The sequence below is a fragment of the Epinephelus lanceolatus genome, chromosome 18, assembly GCF_041903045.1.
Source record: "Epinephelus lanceolatus isolate andai-2023 chromosome 18, ASM4190304v1, whole genome shotgun sequence".
Taxonomy (NCBI): Eukaryota; Metazoa; Chordata; class Actinopteri; order Perciformes; family Serranidae; genus Epinephelus; species Epinephelus lanceolatus.
In genome coordinates this window covers 27,265,987-27,284,368 of record NC_135751.1, presented here as the reverse complement: position 1 = coordinate 27,284,368, position 18,382 = coordinate 27,265,987, and the positions used below count along the sequence as shown (strand labels likewise).

The following is an 18,382-nucleotide window of genomic DNA, read 5'->3' as shown; positions in this document are numbered from 1 at the left end:
CTATTTTAAGTTTCACAAATGAAGACGCTTAAAAGGTGCGTTTGAAGAAGTCTTTAATGCCCCCCCCCCCTCCTAATGCTAAGAATAGGCCTGTGCACTGCTGAGAAGGACGAATTGGAAGTGCTGCTGGACATCACACAGCCGTATTCAAGAGGGATACGGAGCATGCATGCGTTAGAGCCGGCGTAAGTGGCACTAATTTGATGTTTTCCCTCGTTTTGTAAGACATTGTTTTGGACTAATGTGTTCATGAATTTATTAGTGAATTTATCTATTATACTAAGTGTATTCTTTATGTTTAACATTGATATTGTATGTCTTATAGTTTCCTACCTCACAACCACAATGAGCTTGCGTCACATTGCATTTTCTAAGTGCAGTCGTTTGTGTTTTGTCATATTCAGCCTGTATCTGGGAGGTTGTTTTGTAAATTCTAATTGTATATTTACATTTAAATCAAGCACACAACAGTCATTATGATGTATAGAAATGGTGTCAATTCCAAATTTCTATCAGTTTCATTTCGACTGGCAAGAAAAATATTTATTATTGTTCTAATTAGTCAAAGTGGACCGAACGATATATTTTTTTTTTTTTTGGAAACACCCCTTCTTCTATTGCTTATTGCACATGAGCCCTTGTCTTTGCCAGCCCGTGTACCATTTTTGTCACTGTAAGAGCTTCAAATGTTTAAAAGCACAAGGGAATGATCATGCAATCAAATCTTTTTGTAACCTTTAAGTAAAATAAAGAAAGAGAAGGATATTCTCAATGGTTCATCTTCCCATTTCTTCTGTCATTGGTACTGCTGGGAATAATTTCGACCTGTAGGTGGCAGCACTGCTCTGTGAGGTCAGGGGACAGCACATTGCTGTCACTATGTCTCTTTCTGTTATGACCACTGGTTGATGGTAACAAGCTCAAAAGTGTCATCGGATAGGGATGAGGGTTTACATATTGCTGACATGAGCATTCGTAGCTTCTCCTTACATTGTAATTTGACTTAAACATGACTGATAGTCTATTTAAAGGCCTCCGTCAACAATCACTAAGCTTTATATAACCACTTCAAGAAAACCGAATAAGTTGAATAATGTAGGAACCGTTTATATCACTTAAGATTTGCATCTATGCACCAGATTCAAAGGTCCTGCTGATGCAACAGTGGCTGTTAATAGCCCTCCTGTTGCCACAGCACATCATGTAATCGACTACTCAGCAGTTGGTGGAGAAAAAGACCTTGGAACAGACCACCTAATTACACTATGTGTGACAGCTATCTGTTGCAAACCTCCCTGGATCCAGGAAGTATATGAGCAAAGCCCCCGGGCTATTCCCAATATGTTTGCCAGCTCGTGGCCTCAGTCCAGCTATACTCCCCTTCTCATTAACCAATTATCAGAACAAGTGCTGGGCAGGCCAGTTCAACTGCATCTCCCCAGTATTCAAAATCCCTGGCAGGTTGCCTCCTCCCTCAACGCTTTGTGCTGACATCACCGCAGCTATGTGAATACAGTTGAGTTGTATAATACACCACAGCTTACCAAAACAAAGACGACTGACCTGAAGGAGATGAGTTTACACCAAAAGAGTATTTATTCCTGGTTTTTCACTCTTCCTCAAAAGTGCAGATGGTGTTTGCACAAGTCATTTTTCAGAACAATTTAACACATCTGGGTAGCTTTCACAGTAAAATATGTGTTCCTTGTTTAGAAATATTCCGCAGGCAACTCATAAATAAGGTATAAAAAATATTCTGTCAGCTGATGATTACTGAAGCTTGCAGGGAGTTCGCAGTTCCATGAAAAGAAGTGGATCTTGGTCGAGGAAATTTATGCCTTTACGAGGGCAGCAAACTCTGTGGAAGTAGAACAAAAGTGCAATTAGTGGTGAACAAAATGTACTCAGATTATTGTGTCATCAGACTAGTTGGAGCCAATCTCTGGCCAAGACTTTGAGCCTGTGCAGATATTGGCAATATGTGAATGGGTGTTAAATATTAGCCAATGAGTATCAGGATTGTACGTCTCTGCTGTGTTCTGCTACATTCAAAGATAGGTAGGAAAGAAAGAAGTCTCACCTTCGACTCCGATCTTGCCATCACCATCACTGTCACCAGCGGCGAGGAAAGTCTTGGTCTCCTTGTCAGTCAGGGCTCTGGCTCCAGCAGAGAAGTTCTGCAGGAACAGCCTGGTGGACGAAACAACAGGAGTTTAATGAACATCTCAGTATATTCTGATTTGGCTGGTTGTAAGTTACTGAGCATGCAGAATGAGGATCCTTAAAAACATTCTCAGTGTTTAAGAATTCAAGGCCAAATGTGACAACAAGCCCGTCTGTAGGGATTTAGACATATGACGTCGTAAAACCTTCAGGCTTCAGTAAACGTGGCCTTTCTTTAGTAACTTTACTGTAGGTAAGTGGGTAGTTTGACCCCCAGATTGAAGCCAAACTAAGACAAATGTCTGAATGACGGTAAAGAGTCCAAAGTGTTAACACTGGGGTTTGAGGTTCCTCCACCAGATGAGTTTGAGCATCAAACACTTAAATTTCTGCATTCTAGTGAATTTAATGCACCAATCAAGAGTGAAAAGGCCTTTAATTTGTCAAATAAAAGTCCTCTATTACTTCCAAGTGTTTATTGGAGGGGACAAATGCACAAGTGCTAAATTTTGACAGGTGTATGTTTCTTGCGTGCCCCCCCCCCCCCCCCCCCCTCCCTGAAATCTACACCTATCGCTACCCCTTGTTTTTCTCAAAGCCGCAGTAATATTATATCTGGTGCATATTTTTGGAACCACTGAGGCATTGCTTGCTTAAGTGTGAATTGCTCAAGTGTCTTACTTGAGCTCCTCCTCCTCAATGAAGCCACTGTTGTCCTGGTCAATGATGGCGAAGGCCTTCTTGACCTCATCAGCGGACTTGCCGGACATGCCGCATGCCTTGAAGAACTTCTTGTGGTCGAAGGAGTCGGCGGCTGGAACGAGCATTTTAACACCATTATTAGCACTGCGACAGGCTACACATATAGACACATATAGGACTTCAGTGTTGCTTTAATGTGATAAATGTGGCTGGCAGTTTAGTTCAGTATATTGTGAGCCAATTTGTGTCAGTCCTTTTTTATTAATGAATATACATTGTGACAATTCATGATATGCAAGTAATAATAATGTGGATAAAGTGTGTTTGCTGTGTGATAATGAGGCTCACCTGAGCAGCCGGCAATAGCGGCTTTGACATCAGCATCATTGAGGACACCAGCGAAGGCCATTTTTTATTCTGATGGAGGAAAGAAGACTCAGGGTTAGTAAAAGCATCACAAATCCCACAAAATTGTCATATTGCTGCATTACAAATATCCCTCATTAAAGCAAGAGTCACTGATAGTTTGTATCTGGGAGGTTCTCCTACTCAAAGGGGCCTAAAATACAGTGGCCCCAAGGAGGTACTCAGAGGGTTTGATGAGTCAGTAGTGTTTTTCAATCATCAAACTGAACCTGAAAGCATGCCTCAGTGGCCAGATGTTAAGTTTCAAGAATTAAACAAGGCTTTTTCTCCTCTGGCTTCACAACACTGTACTGGGAATCGTGTAGAAACCTAAAATATGTTCAAAGCCACTTGTTTGTTTAGGTTATGATGAAACTAATTAATTGCTTTAATTTGCAAAAGCTGACAAGCAGTATCCCCAGCCCTGTTTCTTTTCTTTAATAGTGGGCTAAAGAGCTACTCTTTGCCTCCGGATGTCATCTCATCTCAGGCTCTGTTTATCCCAAAGCTGCCATGGCACTAAATAGATGATGCTCCCACTGAGAGGCCAAATCACTGCAACATGAATCACTGCCACAAATAAAACAACGCAGCTTAGGAAACGCAGTGATGTCGAACGCGTCTGTGGCTTTGGATGTGATATTATTTTGCATCCAGTTTAAAAGAAGTAAAGTAAAATCGCGCAATTATCATCCACAAACGTTGATCCCTTGAAACCAAACGGCCTCCTTTGCGCACTGATTGATTCGTCCTGTGGTCCATGTTGCTCTCTCTATGTTAGCTCCATTTCTCCCTACAGTTATAGTCCAAGAGGATCTCCTCGTCTCGGTGCGCTTTTCCTCCCAGTGCAAACTGTCAGAAGCAGGCCTCACTCACCTTTGGGTTGCGTTGAGGCGAGTGAAAACCAAGGCGGACTCGAGTGAATGCCACTAGCAGCGTCCCCCTTCTCTCTTATATATCCTTGAGCAACACCATTTACAGAGATTTGAGTCTCAGTATCAGGTACCGAGATGTATGGGTTTCTAAAAAAATGTGTCAAGTAGTCTCAACCTATTTTTAGGTGAACAAATGAGGATGGACCATGTGTGCGTTCGCGGAGGCCTATAGCTTGCCGTGTGGAAACCCGAGCAGGCACTCTGCCCACTGACTTCACGGGACATGTTACGCTTGCATGATTTATAACCAACATCCAAGATGCTGATTCTGATGTTGTACATTTCGTCTGAGATTATTAAAGAAATGTTTGAGAGAGGATGGAGCTACTGTAGGCCATGGGTCAGATCCCCTAATTTGGTTGGGGCCAAATGTCACATGAATGTGCACCATGGACTCGGTGCCAAATTTAACCTCTGTTCACTCTCTTAATGAACTGAGGAAGTGTTGAACTCGCAGTCTTAAACGTCATGTCCTCAGAAGCAGTGGTGCATTTTATCTCCTTGTATCTGATTATGTCTCTCTGCTTGTTAGACATAGTGTGTATTACCGGTAAAATGCTCCATATAGCACATACATGAGCGTCTATCCTGCATGATAGAGCTTTATGGCATGTTTTATCTGCATTATTTGATGCGCTTGCCTGCAGTCTGCTTTAGCTTTATTTCCCATACAGTTAGCAGCCCTTTCTTCTCAGTTTTATTATGACTTCATTATAAAACGTTGGAGTAAGGCTCTTGCATATGAAGGGCTGGAGTTTCAGCACCCCTATGAGATGATCGCAGATGGTATATCTGCTGTCCTTTGACATTAACTAGCTAAAAGCAAGGCTATTCTATGTTTCCATGTGGTTCACATGAGCTCCACATGCATGAGTGGGGCCTGCACCACCGGATCCCTGTCCTTAGTGGAATGCACCAATCATTCAGACTATTTTTGCGTCCTGTGCGACTGCGTGCGTGAACAAGTTAGCAATATGTTGACAACTCAGTTTACTCTGACGTGGCACAAAACGCAGCTCATTTTTCTGTCTAACTTAATTAATGCAGATATAAACATCCCTCTTGAACTTAATGGCCTCTTTATAAAATGTAAACCCCCAACTGTTAACCTCATTCCAACCCCACTCACTCATCTCGGTTCTCTAGGCTATACAAAAGAAAGTATCCATACTTATGGTGGATATCTCCACCTGGGTCTGCAGGAATTTGAAATCCGTCCAGCAGAAGGCAGTAATGATCCTGATAAAGAAAATGTTGGGAATTTTTGTGGAAGCAGTCATGTGTCCTAAGTAGGGGTCCCATTCATTTAAAGTGCAAAACTCCCCCATTTTAGGACAAATTATTTTCTCAAGAACAGTGAAATTGGACTGAGAATGGTTTTAGGATATAAGCTACTCTGCCGTGAATCAGAATGTGGTTTTCCTCACCATGGCAATCATGCCAGTGACTGTCTGTTGCGGTTGACAGCCCCCATCAGCGCACTTCCATGGGTTTTAGTCATAGGCGGATTAGGAGACCATGGGCCCCTGGGCACAGGCATGCAGAGGGCCAAACCAGTTGTAATACACAGGAGCAAGAAACAGACTTTATAGACGTTTAGCCTCTTTTTGTTGTGGTTTTGCATCTCTTTGTAGTCGTTAGAATCTCTCTGTGGTTGTTATGTCTCTCAGTGGTCATTTTGAGTGTCTTTGTAGTTGTTTACATCTCTTTGTGTCTGTTTTATGCCTCTCGGTGGTCATTTTGAGTCTCTTTGTAGTTGTTTATATCTCTTTGTGTCTGCTTTATGCCTCTCAGTGGTCATTTTGAGTCTCTTTGTAGTTGTTTACATCTCTTCGTAGTTGTTTTATTCCTCTTGGTGGTCATTTTGAGTCTCTTTGTAGTTGTTTATATCTCTTTGTGTCTGTTTTATGCCTCTCAGTGGTCATTTTGAGTCTCTTTGTAGTTGTTTACATCTCTTTGTGTCTGTTTTATGGCACTCAGTGGTCATTTTGAGTCTCTTCGTTAGTTGTTTATATCTCTTTGTGGTTGTTTTATGCCTCTTATTGGTGATTTTGAGTCTCTTTGTAGTTGTTTTGTGTGTCTCAGTGGTCATTTTGAGTCTCTTTGTAGTTGTTTACATCTCTGTGTCTGTTTTATGCCTCTCAGTGGTCATTTTGAGTCTCTTCATTAGTTGTTTATATCTTTTTGTGGTGGTTTTATGTCTCTCATTGGTCATTTTGAGTCTCTTTGTAGTTGTTTACATCTCTTTGTGTCTGTTTTATGCCTCTCAGTGGTCATTTTGAGTCTCTTCGTTAGTTGTTTATATCTCTTTGTGGTGGTTTTATGCCTCTCAGTGGTCATTTTGAGTCTCTTTTTAGTTGTTTACATCCCTTTGTAGTTGTTTTATGTCTCTCAGTGGTCATTTTGTGTCTCTTTGTAGTTGCTTTGTGTCTCTCAGTGGTCATTTTGAGTCTCTTTGTTGTTGCTTACATCTCTTTGTGGTTGTTATGTGTCTCTAAGTAGTTATTTTGAGTCCTTTTTGTAGTTGTTTACGTCTCTTTGTGGTTGTTATGTGTCTCTACGTGATTATTTTGAGTCCTTTTTGTAGATGTTTATGTCTCTTTGTGGTTGTTTTGTGTCTACATGTGGTCATTTTGAGTCTCTTTGTAGTTGTTTACATCTCTTTGTAGTTGTTTGTGTCTTGAAGTGGTCATTTTGAGTCTCTTTGTAGTTGCTTTTCACTTTATGTAGTTTTCTTGTGTCTCTAAATGGTCATTTTGAGTCTATTTGTAGTTGCTTTTCACTTTTTGTCTACATATTTCAAGGCTCTTCATAGGTGCTTTGCATTCTTTGTAGTCATTTTGCCTCTCTTTATTGTTGTTTTGCATGTCTAAATGGTAATTTTGAGTCTCTTTGTGGTTGTTTTGTGTCTCTAAGTAGCCATTTTGTGTCTCATTGTGGTTGTTTCCCCTCTGAACTTGTCTTTGTTAGTCACTTTGTGTCTCTTTGCAGTTGTTTTGCGTATCTTTGTAGTCATTTTGTGCCTCATTGTGGTCATTTTGAGTCTCTCGAGGTCGCAACGTGTTTCTTCAAGTGACATTTCTTCTGGTGAAGGCCAGGGGGGCTCTGACACTTAAGGCCCATGAGCTTGTGCCTGGTAGGGCTGTTCACTAATCCATCCATGGTGTCAGTGACATGAGAGAAGTAGTGTATGGCTAAGTCTATAGGTACTCAGCTTATGTTATCTTAAATATTTTAGGATTAAAGCTGTCCAGTGGTATTTGTCATTTTATGCTGCGTGATTTAGTCTCTAATAATTTACCATACGCTAATCTTGTTAGTCATCTCTAACTTTTCTTAAAGATGTATTGGATGCCTCTACAGGAAGTGTTAATGAAATGTTGAAGCCTATATGGGACACTTAATGTATTGTCCGTTACAGACAGACAAAAAAAAAAGCCCAGCACACAGTGGTAGCCCATCTCCAACACATTTATTAACCCATTCCAGGTACCCATTTGATTAAACACACACAACTAATTTCCAGCTTCTGTCCACCAAACATCTTACGCATTACTGTATCACATCAACAGGGAGAGCAGCAGGCAGGTAGAGAATATCCAAGGTTTCTGGTCTTTGCATCAAACAATCTGGAAAACCAGGATTCCCCTAAGAAATCCTTTATCTTAAAATAGGGAAAGACAGTCATGGTCAAAGATGCTTCTTCTCTTTATTTCAGGATATCACAGAACTCTGTGGGGGAGAAACAGAAACAGTGGGTTTAGGAAGAGATTAACAAGTTCTCCAGGCAAGACGCCAGTGTCACACAACATTATGGTTAAGCAGGATGACTAAACAAACAAATTATTCTGTGCTTACTTTTATAGTGGATTTGTATGTGCTTCTTTTTATAGACTGAAATTTCAGCACTAAGTAATGGACAGCTCCCCTGCACAGACGGCTGCTGACAGCCTCTTCTTTTTTTTTGGATGTTTTACACGCACCCACCTTCCATCCCAATCTTGCCATCACCATCCTTATCACCTGCAGCCATCAGAGCCTTGGTCTCAGCCACAGTCAGCTCCCTCGCCTCCGGAAAGAAATTCTGAAGGAACCGTCTGATGGGTGCATACAAAATACCAGCCATAAGTTCAGACATGTCATCATATCATCATAGACTTTATCTTTTCTGATGCCATTTTCTCCCCCTCTAGGCCTTTCTGAGCAGTTCCAATCCCCCTCCCCATCACTCAGTCGCCTGCCCTCCCCCTCATGTATTAACTGAGTTAATTCACAGCAGTAATGCTGCTCCATTCATACACTGACCTCTGCCTGTGGGCTATTAGGGAGTTACAACATAGATGTAGCACACATGCACAAAGACACACACACACACACACACACACACACACACACAACCCTTACTTGAGCTCCTCCTCTTCAATGTATCCACTCTTGTCTTGGTCCAGGACGGTAAACACTTTTCTTCCATCTGCCTCAGATGAGCCGGTCAGTCCCACTTGTGCAAAGAACGACTTGAAGTCAAATGTGCCTGGAGCTACAGAGGCAAAGAGAGAGAGAGAGAGAGACAGAGACGAAGAGAGCAAGAGAGGCAGACAGATGTAGGAGTGAGAAGTCGATCCCAGAATGACAAGAAAGCAAGAATGGTGAGCGACTGAATAGAGATGTCGCATTAACTCATTCGCTCAGATGACTTTCATTCTTCAACCGATGACATTTACCAATATACACCCCGTAGCGCATCACTGTCTTATACCATTATAGGCTATGGCATTATGCCATTGAAACAGTCAAAGCACACTGAATTTCGCCCATGGGTTGATTGCAAACCTAAATGTTAAAAGCCCTTTATTTATCAAGCTGTTCAAAGTGGAAATTCTCATCTAGGATGTCATTGAAAATGACATGATGAATAAGGCTTGCAGCCACACTTTGAGCAATTATACCTTTACACTTTGAGCATTTCAGTTTCCCATCACTTCTTACAAGGCAAGGCAAGGCAAGTTTATTTGTGTAGCACAATTCAACACAAGGTAATTCAAAGTGCTTTACAGAGATATTAAAAGCAACAAGACACAATTTAAAACAATAAAAACAGTCGATTAAAAAGGGAAATAGAAATTGAGAATGATAGTGATAATAATAAAATACAGTAACATAAAATAAAAACAGGCTCAATACATTGAACAGTCAGGATAAGAAAAGAAGTAGAATAATAAAAGGCATAAATCAGCAGTGTATAGTTAAAAAGTACGGGCAGTAGAATACAGCAGGTAAGTATTTAATCTAAGCCTACGCTTCAGTAAACAATAGTGTTTTTAGCCCTGATTTAAAGGAGCTGACAGTTTGAGCAGACCTCAGATCTACAGGAAGTTTGTTCCACAGGTGAGGAGCATAATTACTGAATGCTGCCTCACCTTGCTTGGTTCTTGTTCTTGGAACACACAACAAACCTGTTCCAGATGACCTAAGGGGTCTGGATGCTTCGTAGGGAACCAGTAGATCAAGCATGTATTTTGGTCCGAGACCATTTAGGGTTTGTAGACCAGCAGTAAGATTTTAAAATCTATTCTTTGACTCACAGGAAGCCAGTGTAGCGATTTAATGACCGGTGTAATATGGTCCAGTTTCCTGGTGTTTGTAAGGACTCTGGCCGCAGTGTTGTGAATCAGCTGCAGCTGTCTGATTGATTTTTTGTTAAGGCCTGTAAATAAGCCATTGCAATAATCCAACCTTCTAAAAATGAATGCATGAATAAGTTTTTCCATGTCTTGTTTAGACAGAAACCCCTTAATTCTAGCTATATTTTTCAGGTGGTAATAGGTAGATTTAGTAATAACTAACTTTAAATGGCTGTTGAAGTTCAGGTCTGAGTCAATAATAACACCAAGATTTCTGGCTTGATTTGTAGCTGTCAATGACATAGAGCCAAGGTGGGTGCTGATCTTTGCCCTTTCATTTCTAGGGCCAAAAATTAATACCTCTGTCTTTTCTGGATTTAGCTGGAGAAAATTCTGGCACATCCAGTCATTGATTTGATGAATACAGTTACTCAATGAGAGTAAGGGACTGTAGTCGTGTGATGACACTGAGATATAGAGTTGTGTGTCGTCGGCATACGTATGATACATCACATAAATACTACCTCTTTTATTTGATACATTAATGTTATTTTGCCTGAAACATTGCTAACAGGGTGGGGTTTCTTGAATTAAGAGCACATAAGCGCTGACATTTGATATCAATCTGAGGGGCTGAGATGTGTCCGCCTTGTCATGCAAACATAATTGCCAGCTATAAATGATTAAGTGCTCTGGGATGATAGTGGCTGTATGTGATTTGGCTGTTTCTGCTCAACATAAACACTTTGGTATCTGGGTGGTGTCTGCTCTCCTGCCACATGGCTGCCAGGTTACCTGAGGCTCCCTGCCCCCACTGTGAACAACACATCATACAGGTATCCCTTGTGGGAATGACAATGTCCCTCTTCTCTCTCCCTGTGCATTATGTGAGTGGATTCATATTCACTTATGTGTTCTTCCGTTAATTATTAGATGCTTGTAAAGTGTGTGTACTCCCCCCTGTGTGTGAGCGTGCGTGTGCTGTCTGACTCACCTTGACAAGCCTGGACCGCAGCCTTGATGTCCTCGTCGCTCAGCATCCCTGTAAATGCCATGGTCCTCTGTAGCTGCCTGAGGGGTGCAAACACACATGCACGGAGGAAATGCAAAGTGACAGTAAATGAAAGTGGTGCAGGTGTTTTCTGCTGTCAGATAACAGTCTTTGTCAGATCAAAACTTGTGGATATATTTAGCATTATTATTTCTCTGTGGGGTGTCTTCAGGTAAAGCAGCACTTTCGAAAAACAAGGTGCTGAGTGGTATCTTTAATCAGTGGGGCTTTGCCATTTTGACCTGTCAAGTTCAACTAGATTAACAAAAGATGCAAATTATCTCAGTGAAATAAACAGATATATTTCATCATATGACATGGTCTAAATCATATGAGAATTCCCTCATGATCACAAAATGAAAGTTGCTGCAACTTGAAGGAGCAAACACAGACATGGACTTGAGCATCTTAATTTTTATTCGCCCCTTGTTGAAAGCAAAAGAACTGAGATGCTTTAAGGCACAAAAACACACACAACTGCCAGCTATCCTCACACAAACATTGCCGTGCACATGAATTTGCAAAAAGGCTTGGTACTCACCGTGCTTCGGGTGAGGTTTGCACTGTCTGTTGCCTGTGATGCGCAGATCTCTGCTTCTCTTGCTTTGTGCTTAAAAGCCACCAACACTCTCTTGCAGCTTCGTGATCCAGAGTGCAAGAAGCAACCTGACGTATCTGTCCTCAAACCCAGGGAGATTTCCCCCACGCCACAGAATGCCTCCTCCTCCTTCATCAGTTAATCAGAGCAGATAATTTTCTCACTCATTTTGTTGTGTAAACTTGCAGGCACAAGAAAAAATACAGTAAAAATATTACTACCCCAATTTGACAGATATAAATGTAATTTAGTGCAGATTTTTGCATTTGATTTATCTTAACATTTCTGCTTTTACTGCTACAAAAACTAAGCTGTTACTATGTTCATATTAATATTAATAAGGAATAATTATATAAAACAAAGATGCAGGTGAACTCAGTCCATAAGAAAAATGTGATTATTATCAATCAGCCATGTGTGCTTAATTTTACTATTAATTATGTCTGGTAATCTTAAAAAAAAAATGCATTAAACACACACATGTACATGCAGCTCTCTTGTTGTGAGTCTAAGCTATATATAACAAAGGGGGAATATGTGAGTTTGTCTTGTTATCAAGCAGAGCATTGCAATAATTAAATCTGGTGATATATTCTTTATTTAAAGATTTTTTCACACCTCAATCAATTATCATGTTCTTTGGCTTGAAACGTACAGGTACATAGAGGAGGTACATAGAGGTATGGCTGTCTGTGATATATAACAACTTGTCTGTTCAAGACCATCTTTCCTGTCTTTGTGGCTGTTGTGGAAAAAAATAGGATGAAAAACTGGGATAGGAAAAATATGATTTTGTTTGTTTAGCTATGAGTATTCACTAATAGGGGATATAAAGTGTCCCTGTAAATCTTACACCCAGCTATATTCATGTGATATCACAAGACAGAAAATAAAACAATATCCAGGCTTGTGCCAGCAATAGAGCACCAGTCAAATAACCCTGTCCACCTATTAAATGTCGCTTGGCAGTTTATGGTTGGTCGTAAATCCAAAAATAAACATTTATTACAGACAGGTCGTCTTTCCAAACCAGCGTTACGCGCCTCACATGGTTGGCAAGTGACTAGATGTAAAAAGCTTTCTTCAGCTTTGATACAAAGCACTGGATTTACGTGACTGATAATAAAGCTCGAAGCTGATTGGCTCTGCGCGCAAAACGCGAGGGCATTCTCCGCTGCGATTGGCTCGATAACGTGTCAATCATTTGAGGATTTACGCCTCACTCCGTGATGTGACGTTGTACAGGAACATGGCGCTCTGGAGGGGAGGTGTTTCATGATAGTCAGGGCTATTGATTAATTTCCTTTAGCTGTGTTCTTTTAAATAATACTAAGGTACATACACCGAATATGATAGGCCGTGAAAGGTGATCGCTCCTTTTGTCTCCATGGACAACGGGACACTACATTTCGTAGCGCTGTTTGCTGTCGTCAGCTGAAACTGTTAGCATTTACATGCTAGCTGAAGCTAGTTAGCCGGCTAACAGTGAGTAGCTAACGTTAAACAGACCGAAAAAATGCTTGTTTATGTAGCCTACGCTGACGTTAATGTGATTATCAATGATTGAAACACGCTATTTAGTATCAAATCAGCCATTTATTGTTTAGCACGACGATTCCGAGTAGCTAACATTTTGTTAGCTAAGCTAGGAGGATGGAGAGCCGCCATGGATATGTTTTGTTGCTGGCCAGTGGGATTTTCCTGTCGGCGTTTTGGCTGTCTGAAGGTGCCCCTCTTCAGTATCCTCACACATCAGGTGAGACAGCTGACTGTAAGCTGATACACAGATAAGAGACTGTTTGTTTGTCCACTACAACTCCTGTCTATCCAGCTGCTTAGCTAGCAGATGTTTCTGTTAGCTCGTATTTGCTGTTTGGGGTGGGTGCTAATCAGCAGCTAAAGGCTAACAACACAACAACCTGGCTGCATTTGATGCTAACCAGTAAAGACTGTTATCATTGTATATGGATATTTCAACTAGTGTTTGTTTAATAACATATTTGAAATGGTAGTTTATTCTGTCTAGCATATATGGAGTGATGAATCTTTAAATAATGCTTACAGTAACAGCATATCATCGTCACGACTCTGCTAACAGCAAATAGGTAAACAGAAACCATACACTCTTCCTCTAACAAAACTCAGAAAATACTTATTAACCAGTCTGGGTTATGTCTGATTATATTTAACACAAATCAATCAGCCTCAAGGTAGCAGGGATGTGTTTGAGTTAATATAATACAGTCTGTTGTAACTGCAGGTACACAGATGTTAATCTGTGAGTGGGGTTGGTCCAGTCATTGACATTTAACTGCGTTTATGGGACAATAGACTGGATGTTGGCCTACCAGCATGGAAACACTGCTTTTTGGTTTTGAAGTGAACCTTGAATAACGTCTTTTATGAGGATAATAGTGGCCTCACACTGCTGACATCACAGAATTAGCCATGGGTGTGATCATCTGATTGTTTTAGAATGAATGAAAATGTTTTTATGGCAGGAAAATGTTTGCCATCTCTTGCCAGTGTTAAGATTAACAGAAATGAGAGAAGTGTGAAAACTATTCAATTCTAGCTGTTTTACTTGGCAGGCTGTGCGACATGCCAGATTACAGTTCTGTAACTGGATGAATTGGAGGATCATTTGAGTCATGTATGAGGTAAAGATGATAAAACATTTGGTGACAGCTTCTCACTGATTTCACCTCAATGTTCATTCATTCATAAATGTCACACCAATTGAAGGAGATGAACCAACTCCAGATATTATCACTTGATACACCAGTAATGTTGTGGATGCCATATATCCGCGAAGAGACAAGGAAATTGTTTCAGTGTTTTCATTTTTTTGCAGCTCTTTCGTACAAGAGGCTCAGTCAACCTGCTTCCTTGTGAGAGATGCAGATGTGAATATCCTGTAGGGATCGGTAATGTGTAACCGTAACACATTCCAATCTTATCACCGCCAGTCAATGATTAGCAACAGGGTTGTTTGCTTATCATAATCCAGCATACAGGAGAGTCATGTGGCAATATGAGCATGCATTTTATGCTTTTATTACAGTGCAATCTGCTCTTTGCTCCACTTAACCAGTCTTCATTTTTCCAGTTCGTACAGATGTGCAGTTATACTGTTTTTCTTTTCAGTTATGAGTTGCAGGCGAGGTCATATGTATAAGATCAAGAACTGGAAAGTCACTTGCGAAGCCTGTCTCTAAGTGAGGTGTGCTGTGTTTACATCAAACATTGGTAAAGGTAGATGGGTAAGCTTCAAGGGAAGTGTCAATGTTTTAACTGTAGTAACAGCCAGGTGATAGTGGCATGTCTGGGCTGTTAGTCAAAGTGGACATTGGCCTTAACCCTCCACAACCATGCCAGAGGTGTAAATCACGAGTTTCAATGCGACAATATATTATGCAAAGTCTTTGGACAATGATATGATATTTGCTGATATCACAAAGTCTGCCATGATACAGGTTTGATTTGATTTAATTCAGGGGCCTTTGATTGATATGAGACGGTGTCAGTAAATTTCGTCATTGTCATTTTCCTGGGAGCTTGACATGATGTGCTTGGCACTAGCACGGTAGCATTGATTGAATGTTAGGAAGGAGGTGCGCTGGGATGGAAACGGTGACACAGATGTGCCATGGGAATTTCAGAATGAGGCGTATCTCAAAGAGAGGATATGTATCTATGTTTTCACTTCACATCGAAAGTATTGGATCATCGATCATTGAATCAAGATATCAGTCCAGATGGATGTACATTACATTACTACTCCAGGCTCTAGGCTGCAGAGGATGCTGATTTTACAGCACTTGCACCGTTGACCAGTCTATAAACAGTGTGTTTTAACAGTTAAAATATTGCTAATTTATAATTGAAAATAACAGAACACAGTCTTGCTAATACGGATCCCTACAAGCGACCTAAGTATTGCTCTTCATTTGATCGATGGAGCTCAGTGCTTCCTATCGAAGCAGCCAGACAAATCTTAGCAGAACCCAAACATGTCAGCCAGACAATGCCATCCCTCATCCTGTACATAACTGAAAGTGCAGACATCCACTGTTGTGCACACTGGTGGGTGAAATCTGCAAAAATGGGTCAGCTCCTCCTCTGCGTGAATGCCTACTGAAATATGCAGTGGAACCGAAATAAGACCTGGCAGCTCCCTGCCGTATTGGTCCCAAAAACCAGTTGAGTCATTTGGCGGGGCCTGCCAAGTCATAATATGAACCCATGACTCAGATAAGGCCTAACCGAGGAGAACTGATCCCATGTAGGGCTGCCGTGACCCAGCTCCTGTTTTTTCTATCTGACTGCTGCTGCAGCCTCACTGGGAGTCCTGCACTGCCTTGGAACCCTGTTGCTCTGCTGAAACAGACAACAAGGCTTTTTTTGTATCAAAAAGCTGCCTGCAGTTACAGCCAAATGTTTTTCACAGGATTCTTGGGAAGTTAAGCTTTATTAAAGCCAATTGGGATTCTCTGTGAACGATTACTCCTGCCAATGACAGATACTAGTTTTGTAATTTATAAACTGGAGATGGAGGAAGTGTTTTGTGAAAAATAGGCACATGTGACATATTTTGGATCTGTCTATAACAGGGCTTAAGTTTTGGTTTATCATTAGCTCACTCTGATTCATCATACTCGAAATTCTTGCCAGTCTAGAATTATGAAACATATGTATTTCATATGCAGATGGTCTTATGCCAGGATCAGTCTAGATGGTATCAGTTTGATAATGATTTAATCTGATGGATGTGTGATTTCAGAAAATAACTTAAACTCAGGCGAAGTCTGTCTTCTATTTTTTAGTCCCTCCTCTGCATAGCATCGTGAAAGACTGAAGTCAGGGGTTTCCTTGTCTTAGTATGAGGCTGTAGTGGTACGCATCAGGGTGTAGTGGAGGCGGGAGCGGTCTGTTGCGTGACATGGTGACAGTACAGTAATGCATGCAACAGATATTCCTTCCTGCTGTAAACGTTTATGTTTATGGAGGGTTGATGTTTACCTAAACTGTAAACTGTGCCTGTAGGTCTGCACCTCACCAGTTTAACTAACAAATGTCCAAATAGAGGTTTATATGTAAATTTGACTCAGTATTAATGTGTGTTAAACTACTGCCTGTGACTCACACTGAAGATCTTGCAGGAGGAAATTGCCCAGTGGTGTTTCTGGCACGCCACATTGTTCATCGCCTTTGTTCACCTATTCTGACGTTGTTCCTTCCCTCCAGACAACATTAATTTCTCTGGCTTGCTCCCTGCATTTATTTTCCTCTCCTTATGCTGCTGATGTGTCACTTGTTGTAGTGTAAAATATTGTGTAGTCTGTGGTCCTGATTGAGGCATGTAAAGCAGATTCGGTCGATTAGGTCGGGCTGCGTCAGCTCTCAGTTCTCCTCCTGCTCCCTCGGCTTACAACTGCACCACAAAGGCAAGGCAAATTTATTTATGTGCACATTTTATACCCAAAGGCAACTGAAAGTGCTTTGCAGATTAGTCAGGTCAAGTCAAAGTTCATTGTAGTTCACAAAGCATCCTTTAAACGGCTGTAGTAATAATAATTTAATTCCAATTTCATCCATAAAGCCCAACATCACAAATCACATTTTGCCTCAGAGGGTTTTACAGCATGCAACATCCAACTGTTCTCTCCCAAAAAACCCTTTAACTGGGCAAACGTGGTTGAAATTCAAGGGAAAGCATCTTCCAGATTAACCGAGTACAACCTTCAGTAGACCATCTAAGACTTAATAAGGCCCATTACTTCCCCTCTGATGTCAGTGATAAATTACAAGGGTGGGAATAACCTAAACAGCTGTAAGTACACATCTACAGTTAGAGCTCCATCCGCTGGGCCTGCATCCTGACGATGGACCCATTTAATCTTTAATTCCCCTTCTCATCAATATTTTAGCACAGACAGCGTTTCTCTATCACAATCGTTTGCATGGAGGAGAGATTTTGTTGAAGTAACCCTCTGGAAACAGCCACCACTTAGAAATAAGTAGAACAACAGTGTATTAGAGTGGCTGTTTTGCATCACACTTAAATCTGCTTTTACTTTTCCTAAAGGCCAACATACCTGCGGTGTCGTTGACTGAGGATGATCTAATGTTGTGATCTTATTTTGATCCCAAGTGAAGAGACCAGATTGAGCAACCCTGTCTATTTTTGGAGGTGATCGCTTACCGCACTGCTGTGGTAGACATGAAATGAATCTCAATCATGGCTGACACTCTGGATCATATCTAATGCCCCCCAGGGAGGTAAAGTGTTTGCTGCTCATCTCATCTGCTATCTGATGGGCTGTGCTGTCTGGATGCGCAACTGCTCCATCAGACCAGACCTGACTGGGAGTGCGATCACTGCTCTGACTGTTGTTCAGTTCTCACCTCTGGTAAATTTCAAGGGAATGATTTATTTATGAATTGGGGGAAGGTAGGACTTGATGCAAGATTGATTAATTCACTTCTACATGAGAACTTTGAGGCGAGGGTTTGGCTGAAGGTGCCATTTTGTCAGCCTTAACAATGGTATGGTCGTTGGTTTAGGCCAGGTCCATAAGGATAAGTCTAAAATCATTGTTTACATGTACAAACAACATGCACCCACACAAGCTTTCAGACTGTTTTCGAGATCTGAAAATGCCAAAATGATGCACGGAAAAATAGCTAAATCTGTTTTTCTTTGGCAAACAACAACATTATGCATTTCAGCCATCACCTGCTTACGAGCGTGACAGACACAACCCAGTTTCTCTACTCGCTTCCTACTCGCCAGGTTTCAATAAGGCAGAGCACACAGTTTAGATGTTCACGCTGACACTTAGTCGACTTTCTATTTCTTCTGATATCTGCATTCGTATGAAATTTATCAAAAAAGGTTATCTCA

The 18,382-nt window shown here is 41.1% G+C and overlaps 3 protein-coding genes across 4 annotated transcripts in view; 1 reads left to right on the top strand and 2 right to left on the bottom strand.

The window, feature by feature from the left end:
- The first annotated feature begins 75 nt into the window (after positions 1-75).
- The window catches only part of lmtk2 (lemur tyrosine kinase 2), a 40,507-nt gene continuing 22,200 nt past the window's right edge, over positions 76-18,382 (top strand). Inside the window, exon 1 of one of the 2 annotated variants that reach the window (XM_033644597.2) lies at positions 76-185. Coding sequence is in view for 1 of the 2 variants with exons in the window: in XM_033644596.2 (XP_033500487.1) it covers positions 13,129-13,231 (103 nt within the window). In the remaining variant the exon portion in view is untranslated. Of the gene's footprint in view, positions 186-12,665; positions 13,232-18,382 lie in introns of those variants that run through there. The other variant, XM_033644596.2, reaches the window with a different exon arrangement.
- On the bottom strand, positions 1,574-4,298 carry LOC117268281 (parvalbumin beta-like). The gene is made up of 5 exons (XM_033644602.2): positions 4,147-4,298; positions 3,214-3,282; positions 2,845-2,977; positions 2,081-2,190; positions 1,574-1,858 (listed from the first exon to the last, which is right to left on the bottom strand). Exons 2-5 carry the CDS (start codon positions 3,272-3,274, stop codon positions 1,833-1,835), a joined length of 330 nt encoding a protein of 109 aa, XP_033500493.1. The 5' UTR covers positions 3,275-3,282; positions 4,147-4,298; the 3' UTR covers positions 1,574-1,832.
- Positions 7,659-11,573, bottom strand: pvalb5 (parvalbumin 5). Its single transcript, XM_033644603.2, has 5 exons — positions 11,419-11,573; positions 10,821-10,897; positions 8,610-8,742; positions 8,193-8,302; positions 7,659-7,937 (listed from the first exon to the last, which is right to left on the bottom strand). The coding sequence occupies exons 2-5, from the start codon at positions 10,879-10,881 to the stop codon at positions 7,915-7,917; spliced, it is 327 nt and encodes a 108-aa protein (XP_033500494.1). The 5' UTR covers positions 10,882-10,897; positions 11,419-11,573; the 3' UTR covers positions 7,659-7,914.

Bases quoted from the DNA above. Each gene is read 5' to 3' on its own strand.
- pvalb5 (XM_033644603.2), bottom strand. From the start codon at position 10,881: ATGGCATTTACAGGGATGCTGAGCGACGAGGACATCAAGGCTGCGGTC. The intron at 8,743-10,820 runs GTGAGTCAGACA...TTGCCTCTGTAG, and splicing joins TGCGGTCCAGGCTTGTCAAG to CTCCAGGCACATTTGACTTC. The intron at 7,938-8,192 runs GTGGGTGCGTGT...TCTCCCCCACAG, and splicing joins TGGCAAGATTGGGATGGAAG to AGTTCTGTGATATCCTGAAA.
- LOC117268281 (XM_033644602.2), bottom strand. From the start codon at position 3,274: ATGGCCTTCGCTGGTGTCCTCAATGATGCTGATGTCAAAGCCGCTATT. The intron at 2,978-3,213 runs GTGAGCCTCATT...TGCTCGTTCCAG, and splicing joins CGCTATTGCCGGCTGCTCAG to CCGCCGACTCCTTCGACCAC. The intron at 1,859-2,080 runs GTGAGACTTCTT...CTACTTCCACAG, and splicing joins TGGCAAGATCGGAGTCGAAG to AGTTTGCTGCCCTCGTAAAG.